Raw genomic sequence first — 19674 nt, 5'->3', positions numbered from 1 at the left:
GTTTCATTGCATTTTTAGAAAATCTCTCATTTATTTCTAAATTAACCTTACATCTGCTGTGCACTGCCCACCTACTTTACTGCAGTTGAAATTTCTTTGCTTTTAAGTCTGTATGCTGTCTGGGATGTTGAAACCCCTGTCACGTTCTTGGACAGTAATACAAAAAAATCCCTCTGTGGCCTTCCCTCAGCCTCTTTAAGGCATTAGACTGGTTGCTTATCTGTGTTTGTTAACCTTGGCCATCCCCTATGCTCTGCTGTGAGGCCAGTGCTGCTGACCACACTGCTGTTAGTTGCTGCTTGTGGCGTAGAAGCACTACAGCAGCATTTAAGATGTACAGCACTGCAGAAAGGCAGTTACTTTCAAGGCTTTCTTTGCCTCTTCTACTTTGGATGGGGATTACTGGAAGCACAGTGACTTGCTTTGGGAGAACTCGTTTTATCCTGTCCCTGGTTTACCTCTTGAAGTGCTGTTTTCCCAGCATACTGGGGGAGCTGTGGAGGCATGAGATACCTGTGTTGCATGAAGTGAGGGACAGCAATGTTCAAGCTAGTTAGGTTAGTTAGGCTTGTCAAAGCTCTACGCAGCAGTCCTAGTCACCGGCGGAAGGGGAGCATGTGGGGCAGCCACACCCACACAGCTGTTCCTCTAACCCCCCTTCCCTTGAGAAAAACAGCTCAAGCCTAGGAAGTGTTAAAGGCATGCCACAGACATTTCTTCTTTGCCGCAAGCACTGGGATATTCTGCCATAGTTACCTAAAAGCCATCATAATTCCTTTTAATTTGAAAGGCTTCACCTTTCACCATCTATGGTATCTGAGCAAAGGAAGTCTCTCCTAAAGGGAGCTCTCTTCTAATAGGAGATAGGGAGAGGCAGTCCTGGTTCTTCTCAAACTGTGGCAGGCTCTATGACCACTGAGATGGAAAAAGTTTGCAAATCGTCTAGTTCAAAGTATGCAAAAATAGCAGGGCTACAATTCCAACAAGGCTGCTCTTCTGTCCCTGCTTGATGCCAGCTTGTGAGAGTGAAAATGACTAGTGCAAGACTATCAAGACTTAATCCATTGTAGAATTTCAGTTGTATGAATTTGATTTGAAAGGATTTATGCTACATGTATGTATCATGACTTGTCATTGCTGCCTGCACTGACACTACATTATGTGAGCATTCTTATTCCAGAGACTAGCTGCATTGATAAAATCACTTGGTACAGCTGACCAAGCTAAAAATAAATATATAAAAAATAGGCTGGTTTTTGGCTCAAGGATCTCACATATACACCATTTTTACTTTGTGATGCTGCTATTTTTGACGTTGCTATTTTATATTTTCTGGCTTGGGAAAGCTAATTTCAAACAATGGGTTAGTTGCAAACTACTTCCTTTGATTGTTCTCCCTTCACTACTCAAAGTATGAGATAAGTTAAAATTATATATGCTTCAAGTTAGTCTGATCTGCTGTGTCAGCCAGCAAACAATATATAATATAGAATTTCTCAGAGAACACAAAACCTGTGAGCTAAGAAAGTCTTCTAATCACTGGTGACTATGGTGAGGTTAAAAAAAAAAAATTCAAGTTGCAGAAATGTGAAATTAACACCTATCTCAAATACATTACAATCCTTTATCATTAGTGGAAAGCAGTCCTGAGTTTTCAAGGTTGCTTGGTCAACATATTTGTGGTATTCCAGGAAGAGGAAGGAATGCTAAGGTGAGGGTTTCTGCTCCTGAAGCCTGGGATTCTCCAGGGCTTGTGGGTTTTTTACTGGTCTCTCTCTAGATTTATTTACTTTTCTTGCTCTCAAGGCAAGACTGTTTTCAGGCAAACAGGATACCAAATGGTCCATGAACCCAGTGCTGATGATACTGCAGGCAATTTTGCTCTTAATGTGCATGAAATATGTGCAGAATCTCTTACTCTCACTGAAGTCACAAGGAGAACTGGTATCTGCTTGTACTGCAGAAGCCTGTTCTGAACTACCCTCGCGTAAATAATCTCAGTTCAGAAAAGATTTAAATGCTGTGGGGTCTGGCTGTATGTTAGCAGATCTATAAGCTCTCCTACAACATCAAGCTTTGAGCCTCACAATGCAGTAAGGGATTATACAGGACTTTAGAAATGCTTCACTGTGGCATTTGTTTAATGTGACCTAGCTTCTTTTGTCTGTATTAGTCACTCCTGTGCTCTGCTGAGCTGCAAGTGACAGCCTCAAAGAGAAAATACCTCTGCTGGCCAATCTGCCACAAACATTACTACAAAAAATAATTATATGAAGTACAGTGACATCTTCAGAAACTCTGTATATTTTGCTAGATACAAGGGAATAATACTACTCTCAATCCCATTAGAAGTGCCAAACCTGCTCACCATTAGCTGCTTTGGGAAACAATGGCCAGAGGGGTATTTACATAAGGATGAAGCTAACTTTTCTCCAAGTTTAAAAAAACTGCCACAATCTCAGAGCACCTTGAGAACTTATTTTAGATGCAATTCCTTGATCGTCCTTCACTACCAGTTTGGTTTAGCCAGGTTGGTATGTTGTGCTAAACGTGCTGAAAAAATGCTGTATTTCACTTTGCAAGGCAAGAGAGGCAGTGGGGGAGACCTGTACAGCAGGGAGAGGCTTGACTGTCTAGAATTGAATGATGGTGATGATAGGGTTGAGTGTTTATGGGCGAGAGTCAGGGGAAGGCCAGTATGGCAGATATCCTGGTGGGAGTCTGTTATGGACCACCCAACCAGGCTGAAGAGGCAGACAGAATATTCTATAAGCAACTGGAAGATTAAGTCCTACAATCCCTCATTCTTGTGCGGGACTTCAGCTTACCAGATGTCCACTGGAAATACAACACAGCAGACAAGAAGCAGTCTAGGAGTTCCTGGAGTAAGGTTTCTGGGGTTTGAGCTGGAGAAATAGAGGCTCAGACAGGATCTTATCACTCTCTACAACTACCTGAAAGAAGGATGTAGCCAGGTGTCTCTTCTCCTGAGTAACAAGTGATAGGACAAGAGGAAGTGGCATCAAGTTGTGCCAGGGCAGATTTAGGTCAGGTATTAGGAAGAAATTCTCCAATGAAAGGATTGCCACGCATTGGAAGAGGCTTCCAAGAGAAGTATCACCATCCCTGGATATATTTAAAAGATGTGTGAATGTAGCACTCAGGGACAGGGTTTAGTGGTGGACTTGGCAGTGCCGGGGTAACGGCTGGACACAGTGGTATCAGAGGTCTTTTCCAACCTAAACAATTCCATGGTTCAGCTGTATTCTGTCTCTAGTGCTGGTTCATGTCATATTCATTGCAGGTGTTAAAGTCTGCAAGACACAGACTGGCTTGACAGGTTGTGGAGAAGAAGGGCTCCTGTTGCTTGTAACACAAGGAGAGACAGACCACAAGAGTAAGTTCACCACTGAACAGCAACAGCATGTGCTGTGCTAATATATGGAACAGCAGCTTCTCCTGACCCTCAGGGTTAACGGGCCCAGGCACACGAGAGCCAAAGCAAGGATGGCAGTGTCCCAGCATCTCTTGGTATTTGGGCTGCACAGTGAGGTTTTGGTAGTGTGGGGGCCAAAGGGGTGGCTAAGTCAACTCCTCTCTCTCTCCATTTCAGGTACCCAGCACTGCCCTCACTCAGCCTCCCACTCCACTCACTTCAGGATCACTAACTGCTTACAAACAATGCTTCACTCTTTCAACAAATTAGACTCCTCCCTCCTGCCCTCACCTGGCTAGTTCTGCAAGGAAAGTCTTCTTTGGAATCTGGCTCATACCTTCCCACTTTGCTCTATCTTGGGGCACAGCCCACTTCCCAAACAGCCTTAGAGGACCTGCTCCCTTTCCAAAGCACCAGACCCCAGCCAGTCAAGATTTTCAGGTGATGCAGGAGATGCTCCTTCCATCTAGGGTTTCATAACCAAATCTGAGCCTGCTAAAACCAGCTGGCACTATGCTTCATGTAGCTCTGATGTCCACAAGTACGTGTGTGTACACAGAGGCACACACACGACGACAGAATGGAAGCTGTAGCCCTGCTGTTGGCCACAGAGGATGCCAGACCCATTCTAACAGCTCACCTGTTTAAGAACAAACAACAAAAGCATAAAATCACATCACGGAGCCTCCTACCAAAGGTGTCTTCCTCCAACAGCTTTCCAATGACTAATGAATTCCCAAAAGGCCTAACTTGTGAAAAAACCCCAAACCTAAGCACTGTGTGGTTTCTGGTAGGATGGGCACTGTGAGTTACTGAAAAATTCAGTCTTGATACAAAATCTCAGCACAACTCAGAGATGGCAGCTCTATATCTTATTTAAGCATTGAATAAACTTAATTTTCTACTTATTCTGAGTGTAAAGGCTTTACTTGCTGTAAGTGGTCATTATGTGTGATTCACCTCTGGCCCTTAACAACATAGGTCTTGCTTGTGATTTCTGTGCCCCAGTCTCCCTGCAGCTTTAGGGGGAACTGCATTTGCTGAATAGTGACATTTTGCACATGGCATGTAATAACCTCATGCAATTGTACAGGCTGGACACCAGCTGGGGAGAAGTAGCTCTGCAGAAAAGGACTTGGGGATGCTGGCAGACAAGGAGTGAGAACGAGCCAGCAGGGCACCCAAGCAGTGCCCAAGGCTAATGGCTTACTGTGCTGCATCAGGTAATGCATCACAGCAGACTGAAATTAAGTATTTGTTTCTATTTGATTCATATCTGGAGCACTCTCACCAGTTTTGCATTCCTCATTTACAAAAAGATGATGACAAACTGGAGAAGGATGGGTGAATGGCCGCTGAGATGGCTGGGGAGCCATGATATTATGAAGAGTTTGAGAGAGGAACATCTATTCAGCCTTTCCCTCTCCAGGCTAAGGAGAGATTCAAATGCCATCTTCAACTATCTAATGGGTGACTGAAAGAAAGACAGGACCAAACTTTTCTGAGAGGTGCTCAGTTGCAACAGATTAAGGTACGGCAAGAAAAATTCGGGTTGAGCAGCCAGAAAGAAAAAATTCTTCACATGGAGTGTGCAACATCAGAACATGTGCCCAGACAGGTGGTGGAACAGCCATCCTTGGAAATACTCAGAGCTCAGCTGGACACAGCCCTGAGCTACCTATATCAAATACAGATATCTGAAGCTGACCCCACTGTGAGCAGGAGGTGGGACTAGATGACCTCCAGAGGAAAGGTCCTTTCTCACCTGAATTCTTCTATGATTCTAATGTACCTCATGACATGTGTGCTAAGATACTAAGAGCACTTAATATATCATCACTGGTGTCAGGTATCAGCAACACTTTCATCAGCTGGAAAACTGCCGAGCTGACTCAAAATATTGTACATCTTGTCTAAATGCAATTTAATAAGGCACGTGGCAGTTTCGTGTGTATTTCAATTAGCCTTGTACCATGCACACTGACATTCAAAACTAGCTGAGTTGGGGGTCTGTTCCCCATTTAGTTCAGAGTTTATATGGAGCTTGCCTGGTTTACTGTAGATCTTACTAAGGCTCACAAAACAAGGCCCTCCTTCAGAGTCACATTAACCACAGCTTAGATTTTGAGAGATCAGAGCAAAGCTGACACAGTGCAAACCTAACAAATCAAACCCTAAAACCCTAAGAGACTAATGTTCCTGCATAAAGAAGCAAATCTCACATAGAGCTCCACAGACCTGCCTCTTCTTTTATTGCTCTGCTCTTAGGATGAAAAGAGGAGCAACAGGGCAGTGACATCTCTCCACACTGGCACCTATTATTGTAATGCTAAGTGCTAGCTCCTATCACCCCTGTAATCCCATTTGGGAAGCTCTGCTACAGCATTTACATTCTTATCTTTGTTTAGTCAGTGCTGGCAAATAAAAGCATAAACAAATAATCTCCACTGTACAGCTTGGTAGTACTGAGATGTTGCCATTCGTGTTTCAGTTGCTTTTTATTTGCAGTCTCTTATGCTGGTGACAACCTTGGAAAGCAGGTACAGCCTGAAAAGTGATTCAGCTGAAAATGGACCTTTTCATGCCCTTTCTACTCCAATGAATGCTGAACAGGTGAACACAAGCAAAGGGAGAACTGGGCTAATTAAGAAAACATCAAAGCAGCAATTTCTCTGAAACAAGTCAATGTGTTTTACCTCATTTCCTGCCTTAGGCCATGCACTAGGAGATACTCAGCTGCCTCATGTGATATAATTTAAAGAAGTATGTGATCTACACAAACATAGGCACCCACTTTAATTCCACAGTCTTTCTGTATCTTCAGGGGAAGAACAGAGTGAGATTTCCATAAGGCAATGCAAAGCAGCAGCCTAACAAAAGGGGCTCTGCACCAATGCTGGAGAATCCCTCTCTCTGGGCAACAGGTAGAAAGAGTGACCAACTCTCCAAAGGCTGAGAACTAGGCAAAGTGAATTTTTGCCACATCAATCAAAATTATCGCTTCAGACTCTCAGAAGCAACGAGGAAGTATAAAAGTCCATTGATCTGTTTATTCCTTACACAGCTAATGGCTATGAAGGGAAGCATTACCTATCTGACTTCCAAAAACACTAGTAATGAGGACTGACTTAGGCAAACGTCGTATTTGACAATGCCAGTGAACTGCAAGACTCCAGAGAGCAACCACAAGACAGAGATGCTCCAGCCTGTTTCTGATTCAGAAGCTCCCAGTTGGTGCCCAATGACTGCCTCCAGTCCATGCCCTTCCAGACAGAAGAAAGGATCGGCTAACTGGTCATAAATCTCCCCACTGAAAGATGATTAGCTTGAAAATCCCCTGTTGTTCTGTCAGGAAGCCATAGAGAAGAGGTGCAAATCCATTAAATTACATCTGGCAGATATACATCTAAGAATACATGGCATTTGGTGATACAGGGAAACTACCATGCTATACCTTCAGACAGCTTATATGAGTATCTCTTTCCAAATTAACATTCTTGCCATCTGATTCTCATTAGACTCACTCAACTGTTCCATTAATCTTGTATTTTTCCTCCCAAGGGATTAACATTGATTTTTTTTGTCTTGAGCACACACAGGAAGGTCATACTGTTTCCTACAGGGCGGATTCATTCAATCAAGAACTACACTATTAAACCCGACTTGATGTTATTGTCAATAGAGCTGAGCTGCCACAATGCTGTTTAAGAGAATTTCCATGCAACTCTCCTGAGTCCAGCTACATCCATCATTCCACTTCACGACACACTAGACACTCGACAACTCATTAAAAATATATGTAAAAAATGGAAGTCAGGGCTGCATCCCAGGGAAGCCCTACTAACATTCAAATTCCACCTCTAATTTAAAAAACAATAAACAGCAAAATAATTACAAAATGCTTCTGAGAATAGAAGTTCTTCATTTTGGCAGACCTGCAAAATATTTTTAGCTGCATATTCTGCATTTCAGGTCACAGGTAAGTACATTATTAATTCAGTCACTGGTGGTCTGGGCAACCACTAATTTGGGTTTGGTAAAGTCCTGCTTTTGGGGTGATCCAGTCTCTCCCTCATAAACTGATCAAGCTGAAGTATCAGAGGGATGAGACTGTTCTTTCCACATCATAACCCAGAAGGCTGCTTCAGAACCTCTCTGCACCAGTGGCTGGGAACCCTCTTCCATCTGCAGCAGCAACTTAGAGCAAAGCTGGCTGCTCTAGCCAATGCAGCTTTCCTCTCCCCACAGCATTCCCTCTTTGCTTCCACATGTACCTGCAGAGAGCAGATGTATCCCTTCCCAGTCTGTGTTTTATTACCTTGACAAGTCAAGCTCTCTTTTGCCCATCCCTGAGGATCACAGGTTGTTCATCTCCCTGTGGCTTCCCTCCTGCACTCCATCTTTTTCCAGCCAGGCATTCTCTCAACTACTTTGGCAAAAACAGGCAAAAGTCACATTAGGAATATTGAACAGCAGCTCATTGATAGACTAGAGCTTTATACAAGCATGAGGAAGGACAAGAGGAAAGGAGCAAGAGGAATGTTTTCAGCACGTAAAAAATGCACAAGTTTAGATGTCACAAAGAGCAAACAGGAAACGTATAGTAAGTTCCTGCCTCAGGACTTGAGTTTTCCAAAGGGCTGAGGACTTCCTCCCAGTTTCTTGGTCCTGGATTGTTTGTTCTGTTGTTTTCAGATACTCCCTCAACACCACCGGAACAAGCTTCTGACCTAAGTGCACTTAAGATTCTTAGTGAATTTTATCTTTCTTGGATAAAATAGCAAATAAATAGTATTAAAAAAGCCATCAAAGTTGGGTTCACGTCCTGCAGAAATCTACAAGGTGGAGAGAGATGAAAAAGGAAGAAACATGCTATTGAGCAGCTAACGGAAGAAGAAAAAAGCGATTTTAACTGTGTCTGAATGGTCAATGCTTTATCTTGGTATTTTTAAAGTAAGCAGCAGTCTATGCTTTTTTCTGTCTCTTCTATGTTCCTTCCAATTCTTTCCCCTTCCCTTCTCTTACGCACCTATATATCACCATCTGCCTGTTCTCCAAATGTACTGGAGAAATGCAGTGCATTGAACAGAAAAAAAAAAGTAGTGAGAAAAAATGCTCACAGCATACAGGGACATCAAGGGGAAACTTGTGAGGTGGGCTGAAATGCTTAAATGTTTTGTACTATCAGAGCAGTCCAAAAATATCCTGCTGGATATTAGGACTTAGCAAATTCACCCTTGCAGTGTTTTCCTGTGCACTCCATATTAGGCAGACCTAAGAGAGTCCCAGTGTCTGTAGCTCTCAAAGCTGCAGTGCACAAGACGTCACTGGTCTTCCTCTGGGTGGCTTAAATCTCCTGTTGACTGTCACTTACTTGCTTAAGGAAGGAAAAGAAAAAAAATGTGCACTTTTGTTCAAGGTTGCTCCATTTTTGGAATTGCTTGTAATGACTGTTGCTTTACTGCACCTTCTACCTTTAGGTCTGTCATCTCTCCCTTAAAATCCAAACCCCCTCTCACCAGGGAAAAACTGCAGAACTGTACTGGTACTAGGGTGTTCTGCTTGCACTGAATTTGCAGAGCAGGAGGATACATTCACTGCCAGAGAAAGGAAGCACCCTCCCACCTCCCTGCAAAAAGCTATTTTTTGCAGGCGTTGTCATATCTTATCCCCAGGAAGAGGAGAGGGCTGTGCTAGAAGGTTGTCAGAGTCACATTTGCTTCTGTTTTACTCTGTCCTTCACAGCACCACTATAAGAATTTATCAATACAGTTGAGGGCAAGGCACACCACACAGGCACAGCATATTCCTCTAATGAAAAAAAATACTTGCTAGAGGAAGAAACAGTTTGCAGATCGGCCTCCTAAATCCCACTCCCATCGCAATAATGTTTGCAGCACTACTTATATTTAGGGACATAAGGGTACTCAAAGCTGTAAAGCACATCATTTGTGCTGAACAGTTGCAGTACTTTGTCCAAAATAATTTGTGGTCCCAAATCCCACATGAATAAAGGAATCTAGACATATAACTAGAATAAGTAAGATTTTGTGCTTACAGTGTGTCTATCATCTGAAAGTGTGTGCAGATATTAATTAAGCTCCACAAACCCCAGATGAAGTAGATTAGTAGCTTCATCCCTGTTTTACAGAGGTTTAGAGTAAAGTGTGACACATAATCAGAGCTGAAAGTGCAGCAGAGCTGGCCGTGCCAGCAATGGTGAGAGCCAGGGCTCCACCTCCTCTCCAGCCTCTCCACTGAATTGCCTTCAATGGAAAATGACTGAGTTGCAGCTCTTTGCTCTCTGGAAGAGAAAGGCACACCCCTGTTGCTCAACAGTAGCAAAGCCCCAGCCTGAAGTGCTTTGATAAATACCGGGAAATGGTGCTTAGTTTGGGAAGAGAAACCTGGAGCTCTCTTGTTCTCATACATTTGCTTTGGGTGCTCTGTGTCTCTCTTTCTGAGACACCAAGAGATCCCCTCTGCAGCAGCACCTCCCAAACAGCCCCAGCAGCACGGCTTGTGGCTCCTCAGGCTTGGAGGATATGCTATAAGGAGTATCTGAAGCACTTTAACATGCAGTATTGGTTTGTATATTTCTATTTCTATGCCGTTTTACTATAGCTCATAAGCCACACCAACCCAGGATCAAACAGACAGAATGTAATTAAAAACTGTAGTCAATACATACATTCAAACCTTAAAATAGCCCTCTCTCAAAGCAGGTTTTACATTCTGTTTTACATTTTACATCTGATACCATCCAAAATATTTAACGTAACGAACATAAAGTATATGTCTATTAAGGAAAAAACCCCAGACCTTTAGAAAGTATTACTAGTAAATCTTCAGTGGTTTTGTATGTTAAAGAATATTTATTTTGCAGGCATTACCTACTAAAATTCAAGTTCTTATGACAGCAGTTTCTCAAAGATTCCCCTTAAGTAGTAGGTGTGATAATGAAAACTACTTCTCAGTATCATAAAATAGTACAACTGTCCAGTTCCTCGAAATTGCCTAGTCCTTAACTCTGCTTATTACCTTTGCCTAAACAGAAGCAAGGGGAGCAGCATCTCATGCAGCCAGGAAGAAGTCTCTCCAGAACAGACAAAAACAGGTCGCTCACTGTATCTCTCTAGATACAATTATCCACCTAATTACACTTAGGACAAATGCACAGTTGTCCTAACAACCGGCAGATGCATTTTAATTGTGATGTTCAATTCTCTGTACACAAATATAAAAAAATGAGCAAGAAATGTCACTAGAAAATGGAAACAGACCATGGCATACCTATCTACAAAATAGCCAACAAATTGGGTAAACTACAGACATGAAGCAGCTCCTTAGAAGATAAATAACTCTATTAATGTGAAAACTATGCTCTTTCGTTCTCACATTTAAGCACAGAAAGCATTCTAATTTCAGTTGTCAAGGTAAAAATGGTTTTAATTAGCATCCTAGCTACCTTATAAGACATACAGACCTTGGTATGATGGAGCCATGATAATTTACCCATGCAGAGAATCTGCCCTGTGATTTATATCATTACTGCATAGCAGCATGAAACAAATCCCCAGGGAAGTAATGCATGTCATCCTTGAAAATATTAAGCAATCAAGCTATGTTTTATTATGTGAATGGATGCCTTTGAAAACAAGGATGCATGCACCATACTGTGAGGTAAAATGAAATAAATGAACAGAAATAATTCATTTCCATGTTCTAATCAGTAGAAACTGTAGTCTTCAAATTACCCTGATGCTACCAAATGCGAGTCTGGAGACAATAGGTTGACTCTTCTACTAAAATGAACATGAAATTGCATCTTAAGTACACAATGAAGGCCAAATTAAACCGTCCAAGACTTTGCAAAGTCTTTTTCTTTTTATTCAGCCCTTGCACTCCACTGAACAATTAAGAGCAGAAGATTTAAATAAGGCATCATATAGTTTTTAAACGCTCAAATCTAATCAAGAGCAATGCACTTATCTTAGGCAAAAGGAACATAATCTAAAAAAAAAATCTGTTCTCAATCAAGCTCTTCAGCTTCTAGCATTACCAGCAGAGCAAGATTTGTGTTCTGCCAGCTAAAAGGATGTCTCTGGCAAGCAAAATGAAATGTATATATAGATATATATATCTATATATCTATATTGGACTAGAACGGCACACTTGCTGGCTGTGCTGTATTCAGACTGGGACACCGACATCTCTGCAAGGACCTGAGACAAGTGTTACACTTCTTACTGCTATTATATATAACCATGCATTTATCAGAGATGCTGACCATTCAGAAAATAAAATCCAGCCCCTACAGGCATGAGATGGAAACTGAGCTTTGATAACAAAATCAGGTTAATACAAAACACCTGAAATAGAACATTGTATTTCTATGAAAATGTATATAATTACATGAGTGAAAGACCAAGGGGTGGAGAGGGTTTTTTTAAACACTGCATCTACAACATTGCCTTTAAAGCTAAGCTATTTTTCTCAAAGCACATTATTTGTTCTAGCCTGCTCATCTTAAAAAGAACTGTAAGAAGTTCAGAGAGAGGCAAGAGCAATGATGAAAGGAACGGAACTGGTTCAGTGACAGATACCTGCAAAATCAGTAATGGGAGGGGAATGAGTAAGAATCAGCAGTAAGTTACATCTTCCAAAGTGAGAATAAGGTGCATCAGTGTGGCTTAAGAAGAGCTGCATCAAGAACATAGAGAATTTGGCAGTTCTTTGTACAGCAGAAAGGAGACCTGTGGGTCTCCTTGCCAAAGGATATTGTGGATGATGAAAGCTCTAACACAGGTCAAGACAAGCTCATGAAGGAGAAATCCACCAGGAATTACTATGCAAGCAGAATCTACCTCTACTTTGGGATGTCCCCAAGCTAAGTCCTAACCTTAGAAGTATGACACACACCTGCCCTGGCCTCATTCTTTCCTAGGCACTTCTTTGCCACTGCTGGTGAGGAGGAGTAGTTGAACCTCTGGCCTGACCTGATACAGTCATGCCAATGTTATGTTTAGTATCTACTTGCAGAAAAAATTCCTGGTAATAGCTTCAGATTCACTTTGGCAGGGGAAATGACCGGATGAAATGCAGGTTTGCAGAAAAGGACTTGGTGAACAAGCAGCTGGCCATGGGCCAGCAATGTGCCCTTGCAGCAAAGGCAGCTAACAGTATCCTGGGCTGCATTAGGCAGAGTGCTGCCAAAAGGTCGAGGGAGTTCATCCTGTCCCTCTACTCAGCACTGGTGAGGCCACACCTGGAGTACTCTGTCCAGTTCTGGGCTCTCCAGTACAAGGAAGATGTGGACATACTGAAGAGAGTCCAGGCAAAGGGGCACTGAGATCATTAAGGGACTGGAGCACCTGTCATACAAGGAAAAGCTGAGAGCTGGGACTGTTCAGCCTTGCAGAAGAGAGGGGACACCTTATCAGCACAGGTAAATATCTGATGGTAAGGTGTAAAGAAGTGGAATCTCAGAACTTCTCAGGGGTATCCAGCGACTGGATGGGCACAAACTGAAATGCAAGAAATTCTATTTAAACATTAGTAAAAGCTTTGTTTATTGTAAGGGGGGATCAAACACTGGAAGAGATCACACAGTGGTTTCTCCATCCTTGGAGATAGTCAAACCCCAGCTGGACACAGTCCTGGTACTCTGCTCTAGCTGAACCTGTTAAGCAGGGAGTTGGACTATAAGATCCCCCAAGATCCCTTCCAATGTCAACCATTCCATGATCCTGGTACGTGGGTGATACCTTCCCAACTCCATTTACCACAAAGATCTTCTCCCATAAAAATAACCAGGACTTCCTGTGGAAAGGCCACAATCTACACTCATCTTGGAAAACGATGGTCACCAAACAGCCTACAGTCAATTTGTTGGCCTGGCTTAGGAGACATAAACCCAGGGGATTGGGAAGCTTGTTTTTCTAACTTCAGTTGGAGAGTATTCTGTGTCTGTGAACCCTTCCTGTATGGCCGCCAACCTTATGTTTCGTGGTGCAGATGACAGCCAAAGAACAACTCTCTTGATTAGCACCACCTCTGTTAGCTGTAAACTCTCTTTGATTTCGTTATGGAACAAATCAAGTATGTGTTCACAAGATCATGTTTTCCACCTGTTCATGTGGTCACAAGAAAACTTTATGAATAGGGACACGTTACAAACAAAACCCAATATACTGTTCACTTTGTTTTGCTATCAAGGATAGGGATGAGGTAGGGCAGACAGCTACATGGCATTCTGATACCAACCTTATTGCCCTTGCCCCAACCTTCAAGAGAAGTAAAGAATCATCAATTTTCCACTGCATTCAGTAATATCCAAGTATAAGTCAAGAAATTTTTTTGCTTTGTTTTGATGGTATTTCTTACTGTTTTCATTAAATCTGGCAGAGTGATGGAGATGAGGGTACCCATTTCCTTCCCTTTGAAACAGACGATTCTGTCTCCTCTTCCCTGAACTAAAACGTGTTGAGAATTGCTGTGACTTGACAAGGTGCTATGTGAGATGCGTCCTGGGCAGGAGTCTTCTGAATATCTCAGTTTTTAGTCTGACTTGCAATATTACATATAGAGCTTTAGGACTCAAGTCCAATGTGCTGGCATTGACTTTCTCCTCCTCTGAATCAAAAGTGAGAATGGTACTGAATGCACTGTGGCTGAGAACTAACAAATTTCAGTGTCTTTCTCTAGTTACATACAGGTAGGTGGATTTGTGTATCGCTTTACAAGGAGGTATCATCTGCTCCAGCTTATGTTGTATTTTCTGACTTGGTTGGGCACATGTCAATTCTGTTATCACCATCCCAAAGCTGTGTATTGCATGATGTTATATAACCAAATTTGGTACATACTGAAAAAAGTAAGCCATAGTTATTTGGTTGTAGAAATGTGCTGTCAGAGGCCACAGTGTAAGACAAGGAGATATGGACTAAGCTCTTGTTTCTAGACCAGCAAATATACCTGCTCAGTAGAAACTCCATCAGCCCCTGGGAGGGAGAAGTGCTCTATGACCCCTGCAAGCAGGGCCCAGAAGGAGCCTGTGAAAGGGAGGAAGAAAGAAACAGGGCTGTTCTAGTAAAGGAAAGGACGACAGAAGTATGTGAGACAGAATCAGGAGCAATGTGGAAAAAGAACCCTAGCAAGTTGTATTTATTAAAGAAACCATGGTCTCACAGGATGTACAATTTTTAGGAGTCAACCCAAGCTAATTGTTTCTGGCAGCAAACAACTATCTAACCAAAGGAGTAGTTGCTCACCTCACCACGAGTATGCTTCAAAGAGCCCCGAAAACTGATTCTGTATGTCTTTGACAATGAAAACAAAATTCCCCAACAAATATACTTCCTTAGATTAGGTATTAGCCAGTATTACTTACTTTGTAAAGGCCAATGGTGGATTCCCGATACAGGTTTAAGGATCCAGTGACACCACTCAGAAACTGCAAGTGTTACAGGAAGCAGCACAACTGTGTGGTATTTTCCAAGTGCCCGTGGTCTCCTAACCACAGCATTGGACACCAAGTGCCAAAGGCCCCTCGGACGAAGCAGAGCATGGTACCCACCCCCTGGGATGTGCTTGGCACTGCAGTGCTGCTGCACGGTGCCCCTCTGCCATGCAGCAGCGTGCTTTATATGGAAAGCATGCTGATTTGACAGCTATTGTAAACACCCTACAGTCACAGCAAAACACAGCCATTTTCAGCTGTGCAGAGAAACAGACTGTGTGTATTATGGTGGTGAGTGTACCTCGTGTAAGGATGAAGTTACTGACACCCAATGGACTCATTCATTGCTAGATCTGTGCCCTTCATTTAAAGCCAGCAACACTCTTCAGGCTGGGTTTTTCCAAATATAGCTTTGACAACCCAGTTCTGAGAGCCCAGGGGAAGAGACAGGACTACTTTGCTAATTGATGCTGATACACCAGGGAGGCTAGGCACTGTCTACAGCAGAGTTTTCCCTTTAAGTGGATTAGGTCAGTTGGATGACAATTGTACCAACTCAAACTAATTCTCACAACCAGATCCTCTTTCTCTAAATTATTACATATCCACAACACTACCACTAGAGTGGGAAAACAATGTATCCAGACTGGGGGGACCAACACCAAAACCTGTGTGAATTTAATTCCAGCTGCTTGTGTATGTGTCTCGCATAATTTCAAACCCCTCGGAACTAGTTGATTAAATCTAGTTTGCCCTCTTGCATAATCCCAGACATATATTTCCCTCCGGTAGGGGACTGAACATACTGTGCTCAAGAACTTGTATTTTTAATAAAAGTACAGCTAGTACTTGGCTAATACATACATTTCAGAAAGACATTCAGTTTTCTTCTGATGGCCTCAAGGAGATTCAGAATTTACCACTTGTTACATTACATCCTCAATTGCATAAACCCAGTCTTAAGTTCTCCGTGGGGACAGTGTCTCATTCAGAACACAGGACAAAATCACTTAGCTAGCAGCCATTCAGTATTTTATTTTCGCCCTTTTTATTTGATGCATAGCCCTAAAAGCCTTGTTTACTGCACATTATTCCAGCTCTATTCTGAAGGCAGAATGATTAATTTCTTTACAGACTTTTCTATAGTGCTCATCAGATGCTTCTAACTTGTTATGTGCAATTTCCTAGCTTTTGGAAAAGCACACAAAGGAATACCATTATGTGCCATCATGTAACTACTGCCATGATTCATGGTATCAGCAGGGATAGACCAGACCTTTGCTATCTTAGCTAACAGGTGTGAACCACAGGCTGCCAGCAGGGCCAAGTTAAAGGAGGTGAGGTACATGCTTAAGTAAGTGATTTTCACTGGTATTTGCTGGCACCAGGGTGGGAAGAGCCACAATCTTAAGCAGACCGGAGCACAAGGAAAGGAAGTGCTCTTACAGGTTCCTGCTCCTTTGTCATTCTCCTAAGACTGACCCCTTTATTTCATCCTTTCCAGCATATCCACCCCTCCATCTATGTGTCTTCTCATCTTATCTTCCAGCCTTATCTGGTGTTATCTATCTTACCCTATTTTCTATCTATCCTTATTTCTCTCACTTTGTTATTCAGTTTCTTTCCTCTTTCTTACTTGCTTACAGACTGAGTCTCTGCCCCCAAATTTCTCATCTCACTGTCTTTTTCAACTCTTGTAAATTTTACATCCACCCTTGACCAAAACATCATCACAGAATACTCTGAATTGGGAGGGGCCCACAAGGACCATCGAGATCATCTCTGGGTCTCACACAAGACAGCCCCAAGAGTCACACCATGTGCCTGACAGCATTGTCCAAACACCTCCTGAACTCTGGCAGGCTTGCTGCTATGACCACTTCTCTAGGATGCCCATTCCAGTGCCTGACCATCCTCTGGGTGAAGAATCTTTTCCTAATACCCAACCTAACCTTCACTGACGTGTCAGGCCATTCCCTTGGGTCCTGTCACTGTCACCACAGAGACAGAGCAGTGTCTGCCCCTCTTCCCTTCACAAGGAAGTTGCAGACTGCAATGAGGTCTTCCCTCAGTCTCCTCCAGGCTGAACAGACCAAGTGACCTCAGTTGCTCCTCATATGGCTCCCCTTGGAGACCCTTCACTGTCTTGGTTGCCCTCCTTTGGATGCTCTCTAATGGTTTAATATCCTTCTTATATTGTGGATCCCAGAACTGCCCCCAGCACTGGAGGTGAGGCTGCCCCAGTGCAGAGCAGAGCAGGACAATCCCCTCCCTTGCCCAGCTGGTGATGCCGTGCCTGATGCCCCCTAGGACATGCTTGGCTCTCCTGGCTGCCAGGGCACTGCTGGCTCACATTGAACTTGCCACTGACCAGGACCCCCAGGTCCCTTTCTGTGGAGCAGCTTTCCAGCCTCTTGTGCCCCATGCTGTTAGGTACACCCAGGGCTGTCCCGGGGCAGGTGCCCTCATGAACCCATGCTGGCTGTGACCAACGACTGCACTGTCTTTCAGGTGTTTTTCAATACCTGCCAGAATAATCTCTATAATTTTACCAGTCACTGAAGTGAGACAGACAGGCCTTCAGTTACAAGGGTCATTCCTCTTGCCCTTCTTGAAAATTCCTAGTATGAGGGGAATAAGCATTCACAGACTCCTTAAAGCTTTCAGAAATACTTACCTACTAAGCATGTATGTGTTTTTTAAAGGTTACAACTTGGATAACCTAGGAAAGATTTTCTCAGGGATGGTAAAAAGTACATTTATATGTTACCCATTCCTAACAAAGCCTGGAGACACTAAGGCACAGTAAAGAAGGTATCGCAGAAGCTTTTAAGGTTTCTTCTTCAGCCTCCTTTTCAGAAACAGCTAAGCCATGTTGGGACGACATTTTCTGAAGTAAACAGGGTCAGAACATCTGCGATGTGCACCCTGGAAATTTTTATTCCAAGTTACTGAAGTTTCAGAAAATTGCAAGCAACTGAAATGTGAAGACACAGGATGTGGTTATGTCCATAAAATAAGACAAAAATGAGAGCTATTAGTATCATGTTGGCATCTAATTCGATGGCTTTTCTAGTATCAGCAACTTCTCTGAAATCATGACACAGAGCAAAGAACATCGTTCCATCTAGCTTGGTTTTTACTGAGTGAATTTGTAAAGGCTGTATTACAACAACAAAGTAATATTATTGCCCCATGGAAGCCTGACACGTGTACAGCAGTCTCATAACGTTCTCCTGACATGCACCAGCTATTCATTGCTATTTCTGTACTGAACATTTATTATTACCAAATATCTTGCTCTTTGCCTGTAGGTTCTACTATTTTCTCTCAATTATAACTTCACTTAACATTTGATCTCTAGTACACTGATACCCCTTCAGTTCTGGAGTTGCCAGCAAATCTCATCAGGACCAAATTTATGCCAGGAGATACAAATGTGCTAGCAAAGACACTAAGCAGTCACATGGACATAGAACTCCTGTACAAATTAAATTAGTCAAGACAAACTTCTAAAATCCCAGAGAGACCTGGTAAGGGCTACAGTTAACAAGACACACCATTGATGAAATATGATTAACTGTTGTGATTCCACAAGAGAAGTGGGTTTTGGTCTTCCACAAAGCTCTCTGTATAATTATTACTGTTATTAAGCTCTAGGCCCTGTGTCTGGAAAACAGTTTGTTTTGGGCTTGGTGCCACAGAAAAAGAATACTTGCTGGGTAGGAGTGTTACCAAAAAAAAACCCACAAATGTGGAGTCACTGGAACCCTACACAAGGCTGGAACTAAGCTGCAGCTTACGACAGTAACAGATGCATTTTATTGTAAACTCTCAGTTTATCTTGATTTGAGTAGACAAAAGAAATCAGCCCAAGGTTTACAAACCCCATATCTATCTATCTATCTATAGTTATTTAGTTCAGATCTTTCAAACATCAGTGTACTGCTTATTTAAAATGCATAGCAGTTAGTAGAAAAAGCAGCAAAGACAAAGCAGTGAACTGACTTCCAAAACTATCAGCCTTTGTCAACTAAAATATTTACTTTTGACACAAGTCCTAATTAGTCAAAAACATTCAATCCAGTCTTGAAATAGAGGTTCAAACGACCCAATTTATTCTTGGAACAGTCACTTGCTCTCAGGATTAGGAAGACAATGGCATCCAGAGCAAGCATGAGCCCTCTCCCCTCTTATTACAGTTAATCAGGAACATAAATACTATAATGGAGCTGAGCCCCTGCAAACTCACCAGGCTGTGCATAATTTCCACTCCAGCTGGATTCACTGTGAGCGCTTCATCATACAATTGCTTAGCCTCCTCCAAATTGCCTTTCATCTCTGCAAGCCTCCCACGCATGTACAGTACAGCATGAGATGTGGGGAAAAGACTAGCTGCCTCCTGGGTACAAAAGCCTGCTTCTTTGAGGTGCTGCTGTTCCAGGAAGAGTTCAGCTGAAGGAAAAACAAAACACCAAGCCATAAAAATAAAGCAAAAAACACCCTACCATTAGATGAAATGAAGCAGAGACCTTTCCTCATATTAATTATACATCATCAGCCTTAAGCATATTAAAACATGAGGCCATGATCCTGCACAATGCTTAGTACTATGGTTAGTGCTTCCTATCATGACTGGATTCACTGAATGTATCTTTGCCTAATGCTAAGGCATCTGTACGGATGTTCATGGACACTTTTGGGTGGTGTTCTGACAGAGGCCTTAAGGATTCCTCCACTGCTGAAATGAGCCCTAAGGAAGCAGGGCTGGTAGCTA

The 19674-nt window shown here is 42.6% G+C and overlaps 1 protein-coding gene across 5 annotated transcripts in view; it reads right to left on the bottom strand.

Annotated features, from left to right (window-relative positions):
* Positions 1-19674, bottom strand: part of TTC7A (tetratricopeptide repeat domain 7A) — a 170624-nt gene that overhangs the window by 21886 nt on the left and 129064 nt on the right. For all 5 annotated transcript variants that reach the window (XM_017744795.1, XM_008641720.2, XM_017744796.1 and 2 more), the window contains one exon: positions 19150-19352. In XM_017744795.1, coding sequence (XP_017600284.1) covers positions 19150-19352 — 203 coding nt within the window. The remainder of the gene's footprint in view (positions 1-19149; positions 19353-19674) is intronic.

Source organism: Corvus brachyrhynchos, unplaced genomic scaffold (assembly GCF_000691975.1).
Source record: "Corvus brachyrhynchos isolate BGI_N302 unplaced genomic scaffold, ASM69197v1 scaffold258, whole genome shotgun sequence".
In the NCBI taxonomy this organism is placed as follows: domain Eukaryota; kingdom Metazoa; phylum Chordata; class Aves; order Passeriformes; family Corvidae; genus Corvus; species Corvus brachyrhynchos.
The sequence above is the reverse complement of the archived record's forward strand: the minus strand, read 5'-3'. Positions and strand labels throughout refer to the sequence as shown.